The sequence below is a fragment of the Polistes fuscatus genome, unplaced genomic scaffold (assembly GCF_010416935.1).
Source record: "Polistes fuscatus isolate 324 unplaced genomic scaffold, CU_Pfus_HIC Scaffold6, whole genome shotgun sequence".
NCBI classification, from domain to species: domain Eukaryota; kingdom Metazoa; phylum Arthropoda; class Insecta; order Hymenoptera; family Vespidae; genus Polistes; species Polistes fuscatus.
The window spans coordinates 2460437-2476242 of record NW_025113140.1 but is presented as its reverse complement, the minus strand read 5'-3'; the positions used below and the strand labels follow the sequence as shown (position 1 = coordinate 2476242).

General features: G+C 29.1%; 2 protein-coding genes across 2 annotated transcripts; one reads left to right on the top strand and one right to left on the bottom strand.

Moving 5' to 3' along the window:
- The first annotated feature begins 21 nt into the window (after positions 1–21).
- Positions 22–2261, top strand: LOC122523157 (dehydrodolichyl diphosphate synthase complex subunit nus1). The gene is made up of 4 exons (XM_043644784.1): positions 22–539; positions 969–1088; positions 1680–1929; positions 2030–2261. The coding sequence occupies exons 1-4, from the start codon at positions 248–250 to the stop codon at positions 2118–2120; spliced, it is 753 nt and encodes a 250-aa protein (XP_043500719.1). The 5' UTR covers positions 22–247; the 3' UTR covers positions 2121–2261.
- Positions 2262–2670: 409 nt separating this feature from the next.
- LOC122523207 (kinesin-related protein 4-like) lies at positions 2671–15791 on the bottom strand. Its single transcript, XM_043644862.1, has 8 exons — positions 15129–15791; positions 13903–14206; positions 13712–13806; positions 9257–9363; positions 8481–8893; positions 7980–8160; positions 7648–7817; positions 2671–7554 (listed from the first exon to the last, which is right to left on the bottom strand). Exons 1-8 carry the CDS (start codon positions 15209–15211, stop codon positions 2734–2736), a joined length of 6174 nt encoding a protein of 2057 aa, XP_043500797.1. The 5' UTR covers positions 15212–15791; the 3' UTR covers positions 2671–2733.
- Between the last annotated feature and the right edge of the window lie 15 nt (positions 15792–15806).

Sequence of the window (15806 nt, the reverse complement as noted above, 5' to 3'; positions counted from 1 at the left end):
TATGTATCAATATGAGAGTATCTTTATTTTGTTATCATTCAATTTCAAGGATAAACATCGTAGTAAATACTACATATGTTAATCATATTATGTACCGTAATATTGGCAGCATTGTCATGTATTAATAACGTGCGGGATTGTGATGGGGGATCAGTCTCGTGGTATTCACCGGTGAATTTAAACGAGTTATATTGTATAAAGATATTTATGATTTTGTTGTGTGATATTATAATTAGAAAAAGACAAGATGTTTATAATATTTCGTACACTTCTCGTACTTATTCATCTTTTATACAGCTTAAGGTTAATCATTTATAATAGCTGTTTAATTATCCATCGAAAGTGTATAGGATATTGGTATAATAGAAATTCAAAGATAGACATTGAAATGCTTGTAAATAGTACTAATAATTTAAGAAAACTGCCAGAGCATGTGGTTATTTTGGGAGAAAAGAAAGATTGCATCAAAGATTCTATACAAATAATTGTTTGGTGTATTACATTGGGTATACCTTTTATCAGTTTTTATGGTCGAAAAGGTAATATTTTACAATAATTATTTATGAAGTTTAGCTGTTAGATTAAGAATCATCAGTACTGTCAAGTTATTTTATCTTTAATAGTAAAATAAATTTTATGACTAATAATTGTGCAATATTTAAATGTATTTTAAAATATTTTAAATGTATTTTAAAATATTTTAAATGTATTTCAAATGTATTTCAAATGTATATATATGGGGATAGTTTTTATATAACCTACATTGATAGATAAAGAGCCATTAGTACTGAAAAGTTATTTTATGTTAAATAGTAAGATTATTTTTATAACTAATAATTATGAATAATAATAATAATGTATATGTGTTTTTTGGATTATCGATTATATAACATAAACATTATAATGATACTTAAAATGAAATGTTATTCTTACATTTATATATTTGTTTCTTCTACAATTTTATATAGATTTCTTATCACAACATAAGAGCGAAATAAAACAAGAGTTTGCTGTTAGGAGACCTGAATTAATGGAATACGTTAATTGGAGTCAGTTTCATATTCCACACACAAAAAATGGAATTACAGGTATATAATATAATTATTTATAAATTTATTATATATAAAGAAGATTTCATAGAATTATGTTGAAATAAATAAGTATGATGTTATTAAAAGAATGCGTACAGAAAAAAGAGATTTGAAGGATATCTTATCTGGCAGAGAGTTTATTCGCTTCTAAAGTATATTTGCTATTATTATTAAAACGGTATGTGGTTACGTTAAAGTCAAAATATATTTTTCTTTATGTAAACTTTATAATTGTTTGTTTGGCCATCTCTTTAATTCTTTTAATACTTTTTTTTAATCATATTGCTCAATATAATAAAATATTAGTTAATCGCATGTTAAGAAGTATTTTTTAAAAATAAATATTACCAATGAGTTTTTAAAAGTATTCCTTTACATGGAAGTTGACACCACTTCTGAAGAGGGCCAATCCTTTTGCAAAATTGATGTATTCAAGAAGGTTCGTTGTGCCTACTTTAAGTAAAAATTGATTGTAAAAGCGATGGAGTTTAAATGAATCTAAATGAAACAGTAATAATGAATATAAATTTCTTACATGCTATTCTTTTTTTGTTTGATTATAATAATATTTAATGTATATATTTCTAGGTTCTAATACTGTAATTAGAATATTATTACCAACTAAGAACGCTGGGAAAAACGGAATAGTATTATTAACGCAGCATTTAGCAGAGGCTGTAACAACAAAAAATTTACAAATAGAAGAAATAAATGAAAAGTTTATTTCGGAAAAAATGATGTTAAAAGGGATTCCTGATCCTGATTTGGCTTTAATACATGGACATTTTATTTCTACGTTTGGCTTTCTTCCATGGCATATCAGAACAACAGAATTCATGTACATATAATTTTTATTAAATTTCTATTATATAAATTTCTATTAAATATTTATTAAATTATTTAAACAGTTTGATATATAGATGCTTCTATATTTTTAGTACATTACCTGAATGCCATGATGTATCAGTAAAGGATTTCATTTGGATACTAAAAAAGTATAGTAAGTGTGAACAACGACACGGTAAATAATATAATAATTTATTAATAACTTATATATATATCTATATATATATATATATGTATATCTATATATTTGTATAAAAAAAAGACAATTTATTAAATCTTCGATAAAGACTGAGTGAAAAGAATACAAGAGGAATTGTTTTCTAATAATTAATGACTTCTTAGCACGAAGTGACAATATTTTTGTCATTATTTAATTATATCGTGCAATTAAGAATTTTCTATCTATTTAAAATAAATTGATTGTTATTCCTATATTAAAATATTAAAGAGAATATTAGATTTCAAGAGAAAAAATATTGTATTTATCAATTATACAATTTTTGAAGTCTTATTGTTTTCTAATGTACATATATGTAAGTGTAATTATATAGAAATGCATTGTTATTCTTAAGGTAAATGATAAAAATGAATGACATTCATGTTAATTGCTTTATAATAGAACGATAAGAGAGATAAAAATAATAATGACAATTGTATGTTATATATATAATTCGTTATAATATTGTTGCATTATATATTCTTTTTTTTTTTTTTATTATCTTTCTTTCTTGATTAATGTAGAAAAATATATGGGAAAAATGAATTTATAATTTACATATTTGATGTAGATGACTTTTTAAAATATGACATCTCTACTGTTTTCAACGATTCGTCGTCTTTCGTGTAACAATTCTAAAAATTTAGCTCTTGGACTTTCAGGACGATATCGCCACCTTTCCCGTAAATAAGGTTTAGTATCCGTAATAGTAGTAGATCGATGGAATATTCGTGAATTAACAAAATTAGGTGTTTCATTTTTGGTACATTTCAATAATGTATTAGATATTAATCTTGGAAATTCATTATCCCCGAATGATTTTTCGAAATTTTCGTAATACTTTATGGGTTTCATTAAAATACTACTCGGTAATTCTACATTTTCATCTTCCGGTCTTGCGATCGAATCATCGGTAGGTACGTTTATTGTTCTATCGTCATAAAAATGATAAAGTTTGCAAGTACTTTTTTGAAATTGTTTTTCTTTTCGATAAAAAATACTTTTCGTACGACAATGGCAAGATGATGGATAAGCGTTGTTCATTGAACGATTAGAATGTTTCCTTTCAATTTTACTTTTTATACCAAACATTTCTTCGTTACTCGTATCGTAAAAATCATCATAGATCCTTAATGGATCATATGGATCTTCTATAAATTTCGGCATGAAAGAATTTTTGAGAGAAATTCTGTTCGAAGGTACGTCATTTTCTAACGTTTCCGAATTAATTGATTCTTTTTCTTGTAAATTTGTATCTCTTCGAATGAAATTAGAAGAGATGTTAGAATTTTTACTAGAATCTATACTAGAGCTCGCTAAACCTAATTTAGCGCCAGTAGATTCAACTACGATACCATATTTTTCGCGTAGATACTCGTTGTGTTTATTTGTTTTTTCTATACAATTTTCTAATCTTTCAATACCTTGTAAACATTTTTTAAACGATTCTGTTGGTATTACCATATCGGTTTCTTCTAATAGTTTATTACCGTCATCAATAACTTTCTTATCTTTTAATGGTGTATTTCTGTGTTCATTTAGCAAATGAGGACAACATCGTTGATAATTTCCTCGTTTTTTTTGTTGTCTTGGATGTTTTCCACAAATATTTGCCGTATTTATACATTCGTTGAGAGAATTCATATTACGCATAAAAATAGTTGCCTCGTTAATGTATTCTTGTAATATTTTTCTTTTCAATTTTACAACGCAATCTTCCTCTTTGTTAACTTCTTCACCGCTGTCAGAGTCATTACAACTATTTTCAACAGGAATTTCATTAAATGTTTTAGTATTATTATCATCATCATCATCATTATTATTATTATTATTTGAAATTTTGACAAAATTAGACGAATTCATTTTCTCTTGCATTCTATTTTGGACATTATCAAGTTCACTGTTACTTTCATTTTCAAATAAATCCAAAGTTTTATCCTTATTTTTTAATAATGTTCTATTATCCGTATAAATATCCAATAAATAATTCTGAGAATCACCGTTGTTAGGATTATTTTGAGCAACAGATTTGGACAAACTCGTAGTTTGACTCAATGAATTTATTTCTTTTGGTTTATCATGATTATGACATTCTTTCGAACTTTTCTTATCCATAAAGGTGACTTTTTTCTTGTAAGAATTCTTAACAAAATTCGATGAATTTTCTTCCAAATTAGTATGAGCTTCTTGCAAATGATCGACGTTTATTGAATTTTCACCTAAAATCAATGATTTATAATCATGAACAGAGATGGAAGATCCGTCGATCGGTTCGGAGGGTATTTTTTTGGGAAATTCAATTTGATCCTCGTCAAAATGATTAGCGAGTGAGAGTTGTTCGACATTATTGTCGCAGGAATTTCCTAACAAAGTCAAATTTTCTTTTTTCGTTTGAGCGATTACGTCGGGCGGACAAATATTTTCAAACGTTTCATTATCTTCGTTAGTTTCCGTATTAATATTATTAGAATTAGAGATTATATTTTCTTCGTTATAATCAAGACTGTCGTCGGAAAAATTATAATCATGTTCGAGTAATCTCTTGGAATCTGTTATTCTGGCGATCAAAGACGGTGATTTTAAATCAGTAACTTCGGTGTTATTATTGGAAAGAAAAATGTTAGAATTAATATTAGATTCTTCGTAAGTATTTTTCAAATTCGCAGTGCTAACAATCGCGGCACAGTCATTATTTAAAGAATCGTTCCATGCAAATGTCAACCCATTAACTGATAATACATTTCTCGGACGTTGCCAGGAGGATGTCGAAGGAAACGAGATCATCCAATTTTTCCAAACATCTGTGGCTAATGTATTGTTATTATATTTTTTGGAAATAAACGTTTCCCTGATGCTTTTATTTTGGGTAAATGATTGACCACTTTGAAGTGCATAAATTTGTCTCTTGTTCATATCGGTAGCAGATTCTTTTGTGTCTGGAATAAAGGAAGTACCCAAAGAATTTGTAAAAGTAACTGATTTAGTATTTTCTTTAGATTTATTCAATGTATCTTCCGATTGAGCACGTATCTTCGAGATATTATTTCGAGGATCCTCAAAGATATTTTCGATTCTAAAAGATTTGCTATCCGTTTGACTGACACTTGACTTTGTTGTAAATCCCTTAACGTAACAATCATTACTCTTATCATCCTGTTTGATATTTTTGTTTTCCGTTTGACATTCGTTATCTTTTAAATGAGATATATCCTTTTTATCCGTGATATCTGTCTTATCTAAACTGTTGTCCATTATAACAATATTGGATTCTAATAAATTCGAGCTTTCAATAGTTATATTAATTGTATCAGGTAAACACATGGAAATAATATTTCTTTCCGATTTCTGCTGTACGGTCGTTGTTGTAGGATTTGATTCTTCGATAGGATTGCAATTTTCTACTAAATATTGCGTTGTCTTTTCTTTTACAACGGGTTGTTGCAATGGCGTTTGTGTTTGAACGACCGAATTGATTGCAACAGGCGCAACAACCACGGTATTTGTTGATTTGTCAAAACGATCGACTTTCTTATCATTAGTTAAACATAATTCAGAAATATCCGTGTTAGACATTTGATTAGCATAAGTTCGCGTATCGTCCAATAAAAATGTTGAATGATTATTTATAAAATTAACACCGTATTCGTAAAAATTAAGATCATTCACCAAACACTCAGCATCCTTAGATTCTATGATTTGACTTTTTAATCTATCCGTTAACGTTGCCATTTCTTTGACTCTAATGACAGGTAATCTGTTGTCTGTCATTGTTTGACAAACGTTATGTTCGTCAGTCAACACACCTACATCTTGACAAAGAATTTTGGTTTCATCCGTTAAAGACGCCGAATCCTTCATACGAATCGTTTGGTTTTGTTCCGTTTGCGTGTCGACGTTGACACGCCGTCTTTTTGCTAACATTTTCCTTGATATTTCTTGAAGTTTATTTTTAGTCGTCAAAGCTCCGGAAGTTGTTAATCTAACGTCCGTTCCCTCGGGAGGGGAACGAATACCTGACACCGAAGTTGATGCTGATCCTGTCGCAGTTGTCATTTCTTCCACCTGTTTTCTACTTGAATATAATCTTTCTGTAACAGCAGCCACGATTTCCGCTCTTTTTGCTTTTTGTACAGGGGTATGAGCCCTCGTAGACAAACTATGATCCAACGAATCCTTTCTCCTTAATATTTTGTCGTTCGTCAAACTAGAAATCAATATTTGTTCATCTTTCGAGCTACTCGAACTACTGTCCTTACTTGTTTTCCTTTTTAAACTTTCTAAACTTGGTTTTCTAGCGGTATTTTTGATTTTATTAATGAGACTTATCACCGACGAATTATCCTTAGAATTTTTCTCAAACTCGTTACTATCCGTTCTCTGTAAATGATCTACGCTGTCAGATTTGTTATTATCTTTCCATAAATTCGTATAACTGTCATTTTTAGAATCATCAATTTTTATTTTATCTAGAAATTTATTCTCAACGTTAACTTTATCCGATATTGTAGATTTTTTCTCCAAATTTGTATTGGATCTTTCCAAATAAGTTGCCAGATTATTGTGTTTCTTTTGTATTATCTCGACGGAGCCGAATTTTTTTGAGGTATACAAGTTCGTAGATGTTGTTGGCGTTGCAATATTGATTGAATCCTGTTTACGAAATTTCGATTTTTCCTTTCTTCCCGAACGAATAATTTTCGAACGAGTATCGTTTATTTCATCGTTCAGATCTAAATTGAAATGATTATATTCGTCATCGTATTGGTCCGTAGTAATATTTTTCTTCGTACGATTACCGCAAATCTCATGAAGATTATTATTATTCCTCATAAAATCCGATTCTATCGGATATTCGTGTATTTCGTCTGAACATATTTCTTCGATTTGTTGGGATCTCTCGTTGAAACTGTTATCTGGTTTTATAAGTACCGCAACAAGAGTTGGAATGTCGACAAAAACTGCCTCGTTAATTTCACCGATGAAATCATTTTCCTCGTTCTCCAATTCCGAAACTTCGGCACGATTATAACTGTAACCGGTTAGAGTGTTCGTTGTTTTGTTATCGAGACATTCGTACGAACCAAATTTTCTGATAGATTTTACGGTTGCAGTATCGTGAGTTGCTAGGTTTTCTGTAGAATTTACCCTCCTGACTAAAGTAAGGATTCCATTACCAACACAACCAACACCACCACTACCATCACCACCACCACTACCACAACCACCACTATTACTACTATTACTACTATCATTTTCTTTTTTATATTCTATTTGTGGATGAGTTTCGATTTTCTGTTTATTTTCCGGCACGCTACTATTCGACGAATTATCCTTCTTCTTTTTTCCCGAATCCTTCGTTTCGAATTCATCCTGTAATGTTGTTTTATCTGGCTCGATGTTCTATATATATACCAAAAAATAAAATATATTTAAGATATAGAAATAAATCAAGAAAATATGAAAAACATTATTACAAATTTGATTAACATATACCTTTTCCAATAACAAAGATTTCAATCTAGTTATTTCAGCCTTTAATTCTCGAATTGTTTTTGCCATGGGATCTTCATTGACCATGGGTTTATTGACCACACTGTGCGCCCTTTGAGCGAATCGCAATGTATGCGCGGTTTCGTTGTAATTTTCACTGGCTGGTGATACGGCTGTGTGAATAATTTCATATTTTTAATATATTTTTATTTTGCTAACAAAAAGAAAAAGGTTCTTCTATTCGAACAAGCAAATATTACGGTAGGTGAGGTATGTACATAAATGATAAAAAACAACACAAAAAAAAAGTACATTTAACTAAAGTTAACATTTACTTGCGAGCATAATGGTGGTAGCATTTCCACCGAGTGCGTCCTTCAAAAGCCAGGTAAGAGAAGAATCTCGATAAGGGATATACCTTTTATTGGTACCACTACCAGCACCTGAGATTTTCCCTGTTAGAGCCGAAATAACATTTCCCAAGGCTACTAAACTTTTATTTATATTCGCACCTTCCTATGTAAAAATAAATCTATCGTATTATTACATTAATAAAAATGTGTGTGTGTGTGTGCATTATACAATAATAAATCTTACAAGTGTCTTATCTCGCGAATTAATTATTTATTATTAATATATATTATTGCAATATATAATATAATATTCATAAAATTAATTAAATTATTGCAAATAGATAAGTAAATATATTTATTTTTGTTTTTCTAATTTGATCAAAATCGAATAAAGTGATACAAATTTGTTAATACTTACGCGAATATTTATTATATTTTATTTATGTTTTTTTAAATTTTATTTTTTAAAGAGGATGGACTCACTTTTAAACGATGCACACCGTCGCATCTTTGAGCATTTTCGCTACCGGCTAGATCGACCAAATGCAGTTTACTGCTGTTATTTGGAAGTGTGACGTCGTTGCGCCTAAATGATAATACGTCATCGTATTTTCTATCGGTATTCCCTTTTTTAATTAATTGTTGTTCTATCGTAGTCGACGTTGACGTTGACGTTGACGTCGTCGTCGTCGTCGTCGTCGTTGTTGTCGTCGTCGTCGTCGTCGTCGTCGTCGTTGTTGTTGTTGTTGTTTCTGGATTAAGAAGAATTGTGAGCAATGCGTGGCTACGACTACTGTTTGAATTTTGTAACGTGGATGCTGTTTTTCTTGCTTTGGTACCACCCTCAACGTATGACATTAACGTTTCCAACGTGTCAGCCACGTGATGCGTCAATCCTTAATAAAACAATTATTTTTATAATTAATTTTTATTATATTTATTTATAAGATTTTATATGCACATTTGAATGTTTTAATAAGATTATATTATACAATAGAATCTTCGATTGTTATTAACACGTTTCGTGCCAAGCCATTTGATGTTTAACGCATTAAATAAATATGACTATGTGTACCACCGGTGGTACATGTGGCCTGATGGTCAAGTTTAACGTGTACCATAAATGGTACACGTGGCATGGAATGTGTTAATAATGTATATAATTATTCTATATATTCTTTATGTAAAATATATATTTTGTTCATGATAAAATGTAGATTCTATTGTATTAATAATAAATTTGTTATATATATATATACCTTGAACGTAAGGACCTAATCGAGGATGTTCACGAACTTTTAGATTATGGCAACTCGTGGATGGCTTTAAAAGATCCCTCACCCGTTCGTTATAAATTTCTAAATAGCTAAAACAATTAAATACATCAAGATAACGAACTAATTATTATTATTATTATTATTATTATTATTATTTTATTTGTTTCATTCACTACAATTAATTCGTAAATTTAATTTTCACAGTAACGGAGAGAAGTAAACCTATTTGCTTCATTTATTTCATTACAAACAATCTAATAATTATTTTGCTAATTTTGTTGTTATCAATGAAAACGCAAGGTGTGAAAAATCATTTATCCGTGAGCTTTCAACTTTTGGAGTAGTTCGCGTAACGAGAGACGAATTCTTAAAGAGGATGAAGAAGAAGAAAAGAATTAAGAAAAAAAAAAAGAAAAAAGAAGAGATAGAAGCAGGTGTCGGGGAAAAAAACTAAAGCAAAACGGGGCGACGTCGTATAACACGTTAAGTTTTCGTGTCTAACGGTTATTACAAACCCTGGGAATAAGAATCGATTTGCAATCTTAACTCTCTCGGCCGTTATATCGACGACGAACGTGATGGTAATTTGAAAAAGAAAAAGAAATGGAAAAGGAAAAAGTAATAGTTACATTTTACCCGCGAACTCATCGAACAATCCTAATAGCCGCGTAAAAGGTACGATCGAAACATGACCTTCGACACGATTCTTACCTTGTTTTTTTACGTAAAACGTATATAATTCAGGATTTTTTTTTATATTAATATTATTATTATTATTATTTTAAAAATTGAAAAATTAAATCTCAAAAATATTATGGAATAATAGTGTTTTTGACGCGATCGAATAAATTAGATACGAAAAGAAAAAAATAAACAAACAAACAAACGAACGAGAAGAAATTGCAACAAAAAAAGATTTAAATAAAAGAAAAAAAAATCAACGTGTCGAATTTTGTTTTGGACAATTTAGTTTTGACAATAATCGAATATAAATTTGGATGATATATCGTAAATCATATATTCGAACGTGTTGCGTGCATAATATCTTGCACGTTTCTCGAAAGGGCGTGCGAACAAAAGATTCGTTGCGTTTTTATCCTAAGAATGCACGTTATTATAAACTACCTTATATCATGCTATTGGAAAATAATTTTCATTCGATATATTATTTAATATAAAGAATATATGTTTGTTAAAATATAATATTATATATTCGAAACTCTTTGATTATTATTTCGTCTGATAATAATCATTCATAAAAAATTTTACTCTTATAAAGAGCTTAAAGTTAAAATCAAAATCATTGCAAAATTGTATCATAAAAATGTATACAATTACAATGAAATATATCAAATGATCTCATTTGATATATTATTTAATATTAAAATATATTATTAAAACATTACATATTTAAAATTTCGATTGTTATTTCGTTTGATAGTCGTGTATAAAGAATTACGACTAGTTTTATTGTGAAACAACTAACAATTAAGAAAAAAGAAAAAGAAACAAAATTGCATATAATTAGATATAATTTATGGGTGTAAGTTATGTTCCTTAAGGACTAACAATAACACCCTTTGAGTCCTTGTTCACTCGGCAAATGTTCAAGCAAAGTTTCTCTCGCTACCCATTAACCTATTTAACGATTTTACGTCCACGACTGTCTTTACGAAGACAAGCAATATTCGTTTATACGTTCACGATATATATATATATATATATCACATACAAGAAAAAAAATATCTTTCATACGAATGATAATAATTATCATTTTAATAACGTATTATCCTTGAATCTTTTGCATTGAAACTATTACTAACATTACTGGCATGACAACAACACTACTAAAAGTATTTTAATTCAACTTCCAGGATTGCTGTCAACAGTATAACAGCTTTTAATTATGCTAATAAAATTCTATACAAGTTTTCATATAATAACGTTATTTTTTAATTAGTTTCATTAGGCGTGTTCTTATTTTTTTTTTACGTATACGTATGTACGTTTCTTATTATGCCAGAAATGTTGGTAGGTTTGTTGCAGTTTAAGAATTAAATATCTTTTAATATATACAGATCACTATATCCCGTTCACGTGCGACCATGCAACAACAACTTTAGTATATATATATATACATATATACCTTGAGTAAGATTTCAAGTCGAGATTTCAACTTGATCTAATTATTTAACACGTGACTCTTTCTCTTCACGTTTCCTCCCCCACCTTTTTCTACTTCTCTTATTATACCACTAGCTTTTAAACAGTTTTCATTCCGTAGTAAAATTATAAAGTTTTTTGCTTGATTAAACGCACGTTAGAGTTCCTTATCACGTTCGTCTTTTTTTTTTTTTTGTTTCACCCTTTAATTACTCCAGGTTGTTCTTTTATGATATAATAACTACGGTGGTGTGGTACCATGTTATAAGTAATTCATTCTTCAAGGACATCACAATCACGACGAAAAAACCCCCGTTATATTTGTATTATTTTATTTTTTTTTGTAATAATAATTTGATCTCAAACACATCGAGCAAAATATAATATCAATTTTCAACAATTTTTATTCGAGTTATATATTTTATATTTAACTAATATAATTCAAATATTTTTTGTCTATTAAATTATTATTTTTTTCCCAATAAATATGAATATATTGCGAACTGAAATTCCGGATATCTATTTTGAAAATACAAAAAAATGATACACGTAAGAAGACACGTAATAGTTGTAAATTTTCTATTTTCTAAACTGACTGGGGTAAGAAAGAAAGGAAACTAAATAGATAAAGATTAATAGGGTAAAAAACGTGAGATAGAAAATATATAAAGAGAATGAGCTTGCGTCCGTTTAGGATTGCGAGTCACGAGGCACTGACTAAAGTTATAAGACACATCCAGGCCAACTAGGGATCGAGCTTACAAGTTTGCAAGCTCAACTTATACGTCTCAGACACCCTCCACTCTACCCTCTCAACCCTTTCTCATAACTATTCTTCGTATTCTCTATTACGTAGTATTACAAAACCCAACTATTTGCTCTTAAAACTTAACATAATATAATTCGTAATGTCTTCATGTTAGTGGCTTCTCGTAGTATAGTAAAATGATTATGAGAAACCCAGAAAACAATATACACGAAGCCAATTGATGTAACTTTCAAAGAAACATTAATACATTTAAATGTGATACCCGTAGGCAATTATTAAAAATTATATTATACGATTTATTAGTTATTTATATTAAGTATTTTCAATATTTTCGCAATGTTAATAAAATGTATTTGTTAAAAAGTTAGATAGGATAATTATTAATTTTTAAATGAATTTTAAATCATTAATCGTTACTATTCATAGTAAAATTATCGAATTTCTCTATATACGCAGAAAATTGACCCGACTAATATTCGTCAATTTTCTACGAAGAGAACACGTACAATCGAACGATAACAAAACGATTATTCTTCCTCGAGTATCGATCGAAAATCTGATCGAGCATAGAAACACAATGGTAATACTACTTGAAATGTGAGAACCGTTGAAAATAGCTGATAAAATTGCATCGATAGGTGAACCTTGACCAAAAAGCAAACAGTGTCGTCATAGATAACCAATCTATCCTAACAATAAGTAAGCTACACGTATGTACGTACATATTCACGTTCACGTGAATATATTCGTGAGAAAGGTGCCGAACCTGTGCTATCATTCTCACGATTATTAAATAGGTATATTATAAACCCCGATAAGAAAATCAAGGTCACGTACGGGTTTAACCTTCCAAGCTGAATCCACAAATATGCTACCTGTTATTATTGAAAACATTTTCACGATTCATATTACACATTCGTTATACGTGTAATCATTTTCAAAAGGTAAGAGTGAGAAACGTATAATCGTTTATCTTGAGAGATCATCCAACTACTTTCCATCGTTTTTCATTACTATAAGCATTCGAAAACGAGCTGTCTAATCGTTGAGAGGTATCATCAATCATGTTTGCAGTATATTTTGCATGGCAGTGGCTTTCTTTGAAAGATGTTATTAAGCTATACATATATATATATTTATCGATCTTACGTTTAATGCTTATTCATGATTTCTAACACTTTGGTCTCATCAGATTCGTTCGATCATTGATTTCTACAATAAACGAGTTTTATATATCATCTAAACTTAAAACTTCATTTTTATATTATACGTTAATGTATGAGTTAAAAGTTTTTAATTGATTTGAAAAATTAATGATTTTATTTGAAAACTTTTTAAATAGGTTAGTAGTCATTTTGTAATTTGTAGAGAAAATTTTAGTAGAATGAAAATTTGGAAATAAAAATTATTTAATTTTTAAAATCAAATAGATATTTTAGATCTACTTGGGAACTTTTGATTCCTAATAATAATAATATAATTTATAATATAATCAATGTAAACACCTGATTGATACGTGGAAGAAATTATCCTTTAATTTTTCTTCATTTATACGAGTAAAGATACCCTGACAAAGTCTTGGCGTTAATCCTGGATCATTCTGCGAAAAAAAAACAAAAAAAAAAAATAAAAAATAACGAATCCTATTGTTTATAATAAATATATGAAATATTTATTTACGTAATATTTGTTATACCTCTGTACCCATAATAGTATAAGTCTTTCCTGATGCACTTTGTCCATAAGCAAGAAGACAAGAATTGTATCCTGAAAATATATCATTCAGGACAGTTTTACCAAGTGTATCATAAATCTTCTCTTGATCAGCATAATTCTCTGATTCAGGATCGGTGGAATCAAAGCAGTAATCGAAACCATACTTTCTTGTACGTTCACGACTATCACCAGCTTTGTTCAACGAAACTTTCAGATTCGTCAATGATATCACATTTTGATCGGTGTTGCAGACGATTACGTTCGATCTAGAATTCTTCGATTCCCTAAATAATCAATAAAATATATACAATAATCATAATTATATCCAATTAAACAAAGCGATGAAATTTTATTAAACGATGATTCTTTTTTTTATATACAAAAACAAAAATATATATATATATTCTTGAATTGTAATACTGAATTAATATATGTTAATGAAAAGATATTAATTTTATGATTTAATTTGAGATATTACAATTATTTTCTATAATAAAATAAATTTGTTGACTTATCCTTCAAGTCCACTCGCGATCGATTAATATTTATTTATTCTTGTATGCATCTTAAAAAAAAAAAAATGAAAGAAGTACCGAAGCTGAACGCAATTATGCCAATAATTACGAAAGTGATCTAATTGTAAGTTATATATATATTTTGGTTTCTAAATATTTAAAGAATTACATTTGAACACTAAATGAATTCTATATAATATTAAAATAACAAACACACTATCTAACGGTTCATTTTTGACAATATCATGAAAATTACATTGAATTAATTTAGTTTCAAATAACGTGGCGTGAAATAACTAATAAACTTATTTTGTTTTTAATTTTGACTTACAATTAGACCACTTTAATAATTATGAGCACAATTAATTGCAATTGGATACGGTTAATTAATTTCTTATGATATTTCTAACCGATCACACTTCGAGGGTCAGCTTCGTATTACTCGATGAAAATTGATCGTGATTTTGTTCTTTATTTCTCTACCACTTCTTTAACAACCACGTCTGGTCGTCTAAGTATAGAAACGAAAACACTCCTCATAAAGACGGAGAGTCGGCCGTATGTTATCCACATCCGTAGATATGACATCCTGTTTTCTTTGACTTTGAGTACAATACTTAAATCCGACTATTTAACTTAGACCGATTAATTGCATAAATCAATTAAAATAAAATCATATGAGTATACTCACCGAGTTGAGATTGGTCTCACGCGAACAGCCACTTTAATGTTCGCCATATTGTCAGAGCTCGTTAATAAAACACTAATTGTCATTCATTCACATTGTAAACTCGTTTAAACCTAATTTAACTATTGTTAATGGATGACAATTGGAGTACGTGTATACGAATGATTGAATGACTGTGATATATTTATATGCGAGTGAAAGTATTCGAGTTAATGTTAATTTAATTCGAGATGTTGAGATTTTTTTCCCTTTTTTTTTTATGAATTTTTGAAAACACAAAACTCAGACTATCCAGGTCGTTTGAAAGTGCATAAGAACGCGAAAAGGCAGAAAATGAAGGAGCCGTGCGTGTTCGGGCCAAGTGCACGTGCTCTACTGCTGTGATGAAAATATCCACGAGAGAGACGCTCCAAAGAACGTCATTCGTGCTTATGGTTTATCCCGGCCGGGATACTTGCTCGTTTTTACGATGCTCCATTTAAGAAGAAACTATTATAACTAATTGTTATTTTTTTTTTCTTCTTTTTTTCTTTCTTCCTATTTTCTCATTAAAGAGTCAAGTACAATCGTATAATTCATTTTCTACACCTTCAAACTTTTACTTACTGAATAATAATAATAATATATATATATATATTTATAATATATTAATCTTATTGGTATTCGTAGTAACATTCCAAA

Excerpts from the sequence above, each read along its gene's own strand:
- LOC122523207 (XM_043644862.1), bottom strand. The coding sequence starts at position 15,211 with ATGACAATTAGTGTTTTATTAACGAGCTCTGACAATATGGCGAACATT. Across the intron at positions 14,207-15,128 it reads GTGAGACCAATCTCAACTCG|GGAATCGAAGAATTCTAGAT; the intron begins GTGAGTATACTC and ends TTGATTATTTAG. Across the intron at positions 8,161-8,480 it reads ACGGTGTGCATCGTTTAAAA|GAAGGTGCGAATATAAATAA; the intron begins GTGAGTCCATCC and ends ATTTTTACATAG.
- LOC122523157 (XM_043644784.1), top strand. The coding sequence starts at position 248 with ATGTTTATAATATTTCGTACACTTCTCGTACTTATTCATCTTTTATAC. Across the intron at positions 540-968 it reads CAGTTTTTATGGTCGAAAAG|ATTTCTTATCACAACATAAG; the intron begins GTAATATTTTAC and ends AATTTTATATAG. Across the intron at positions 1,089-1,679 it reads CACAAAAAATGGAATTACAG|GTTCTAATACTGTAATTAGA; the intron begins GTATATAATATA and ends ATATATTTCTAG.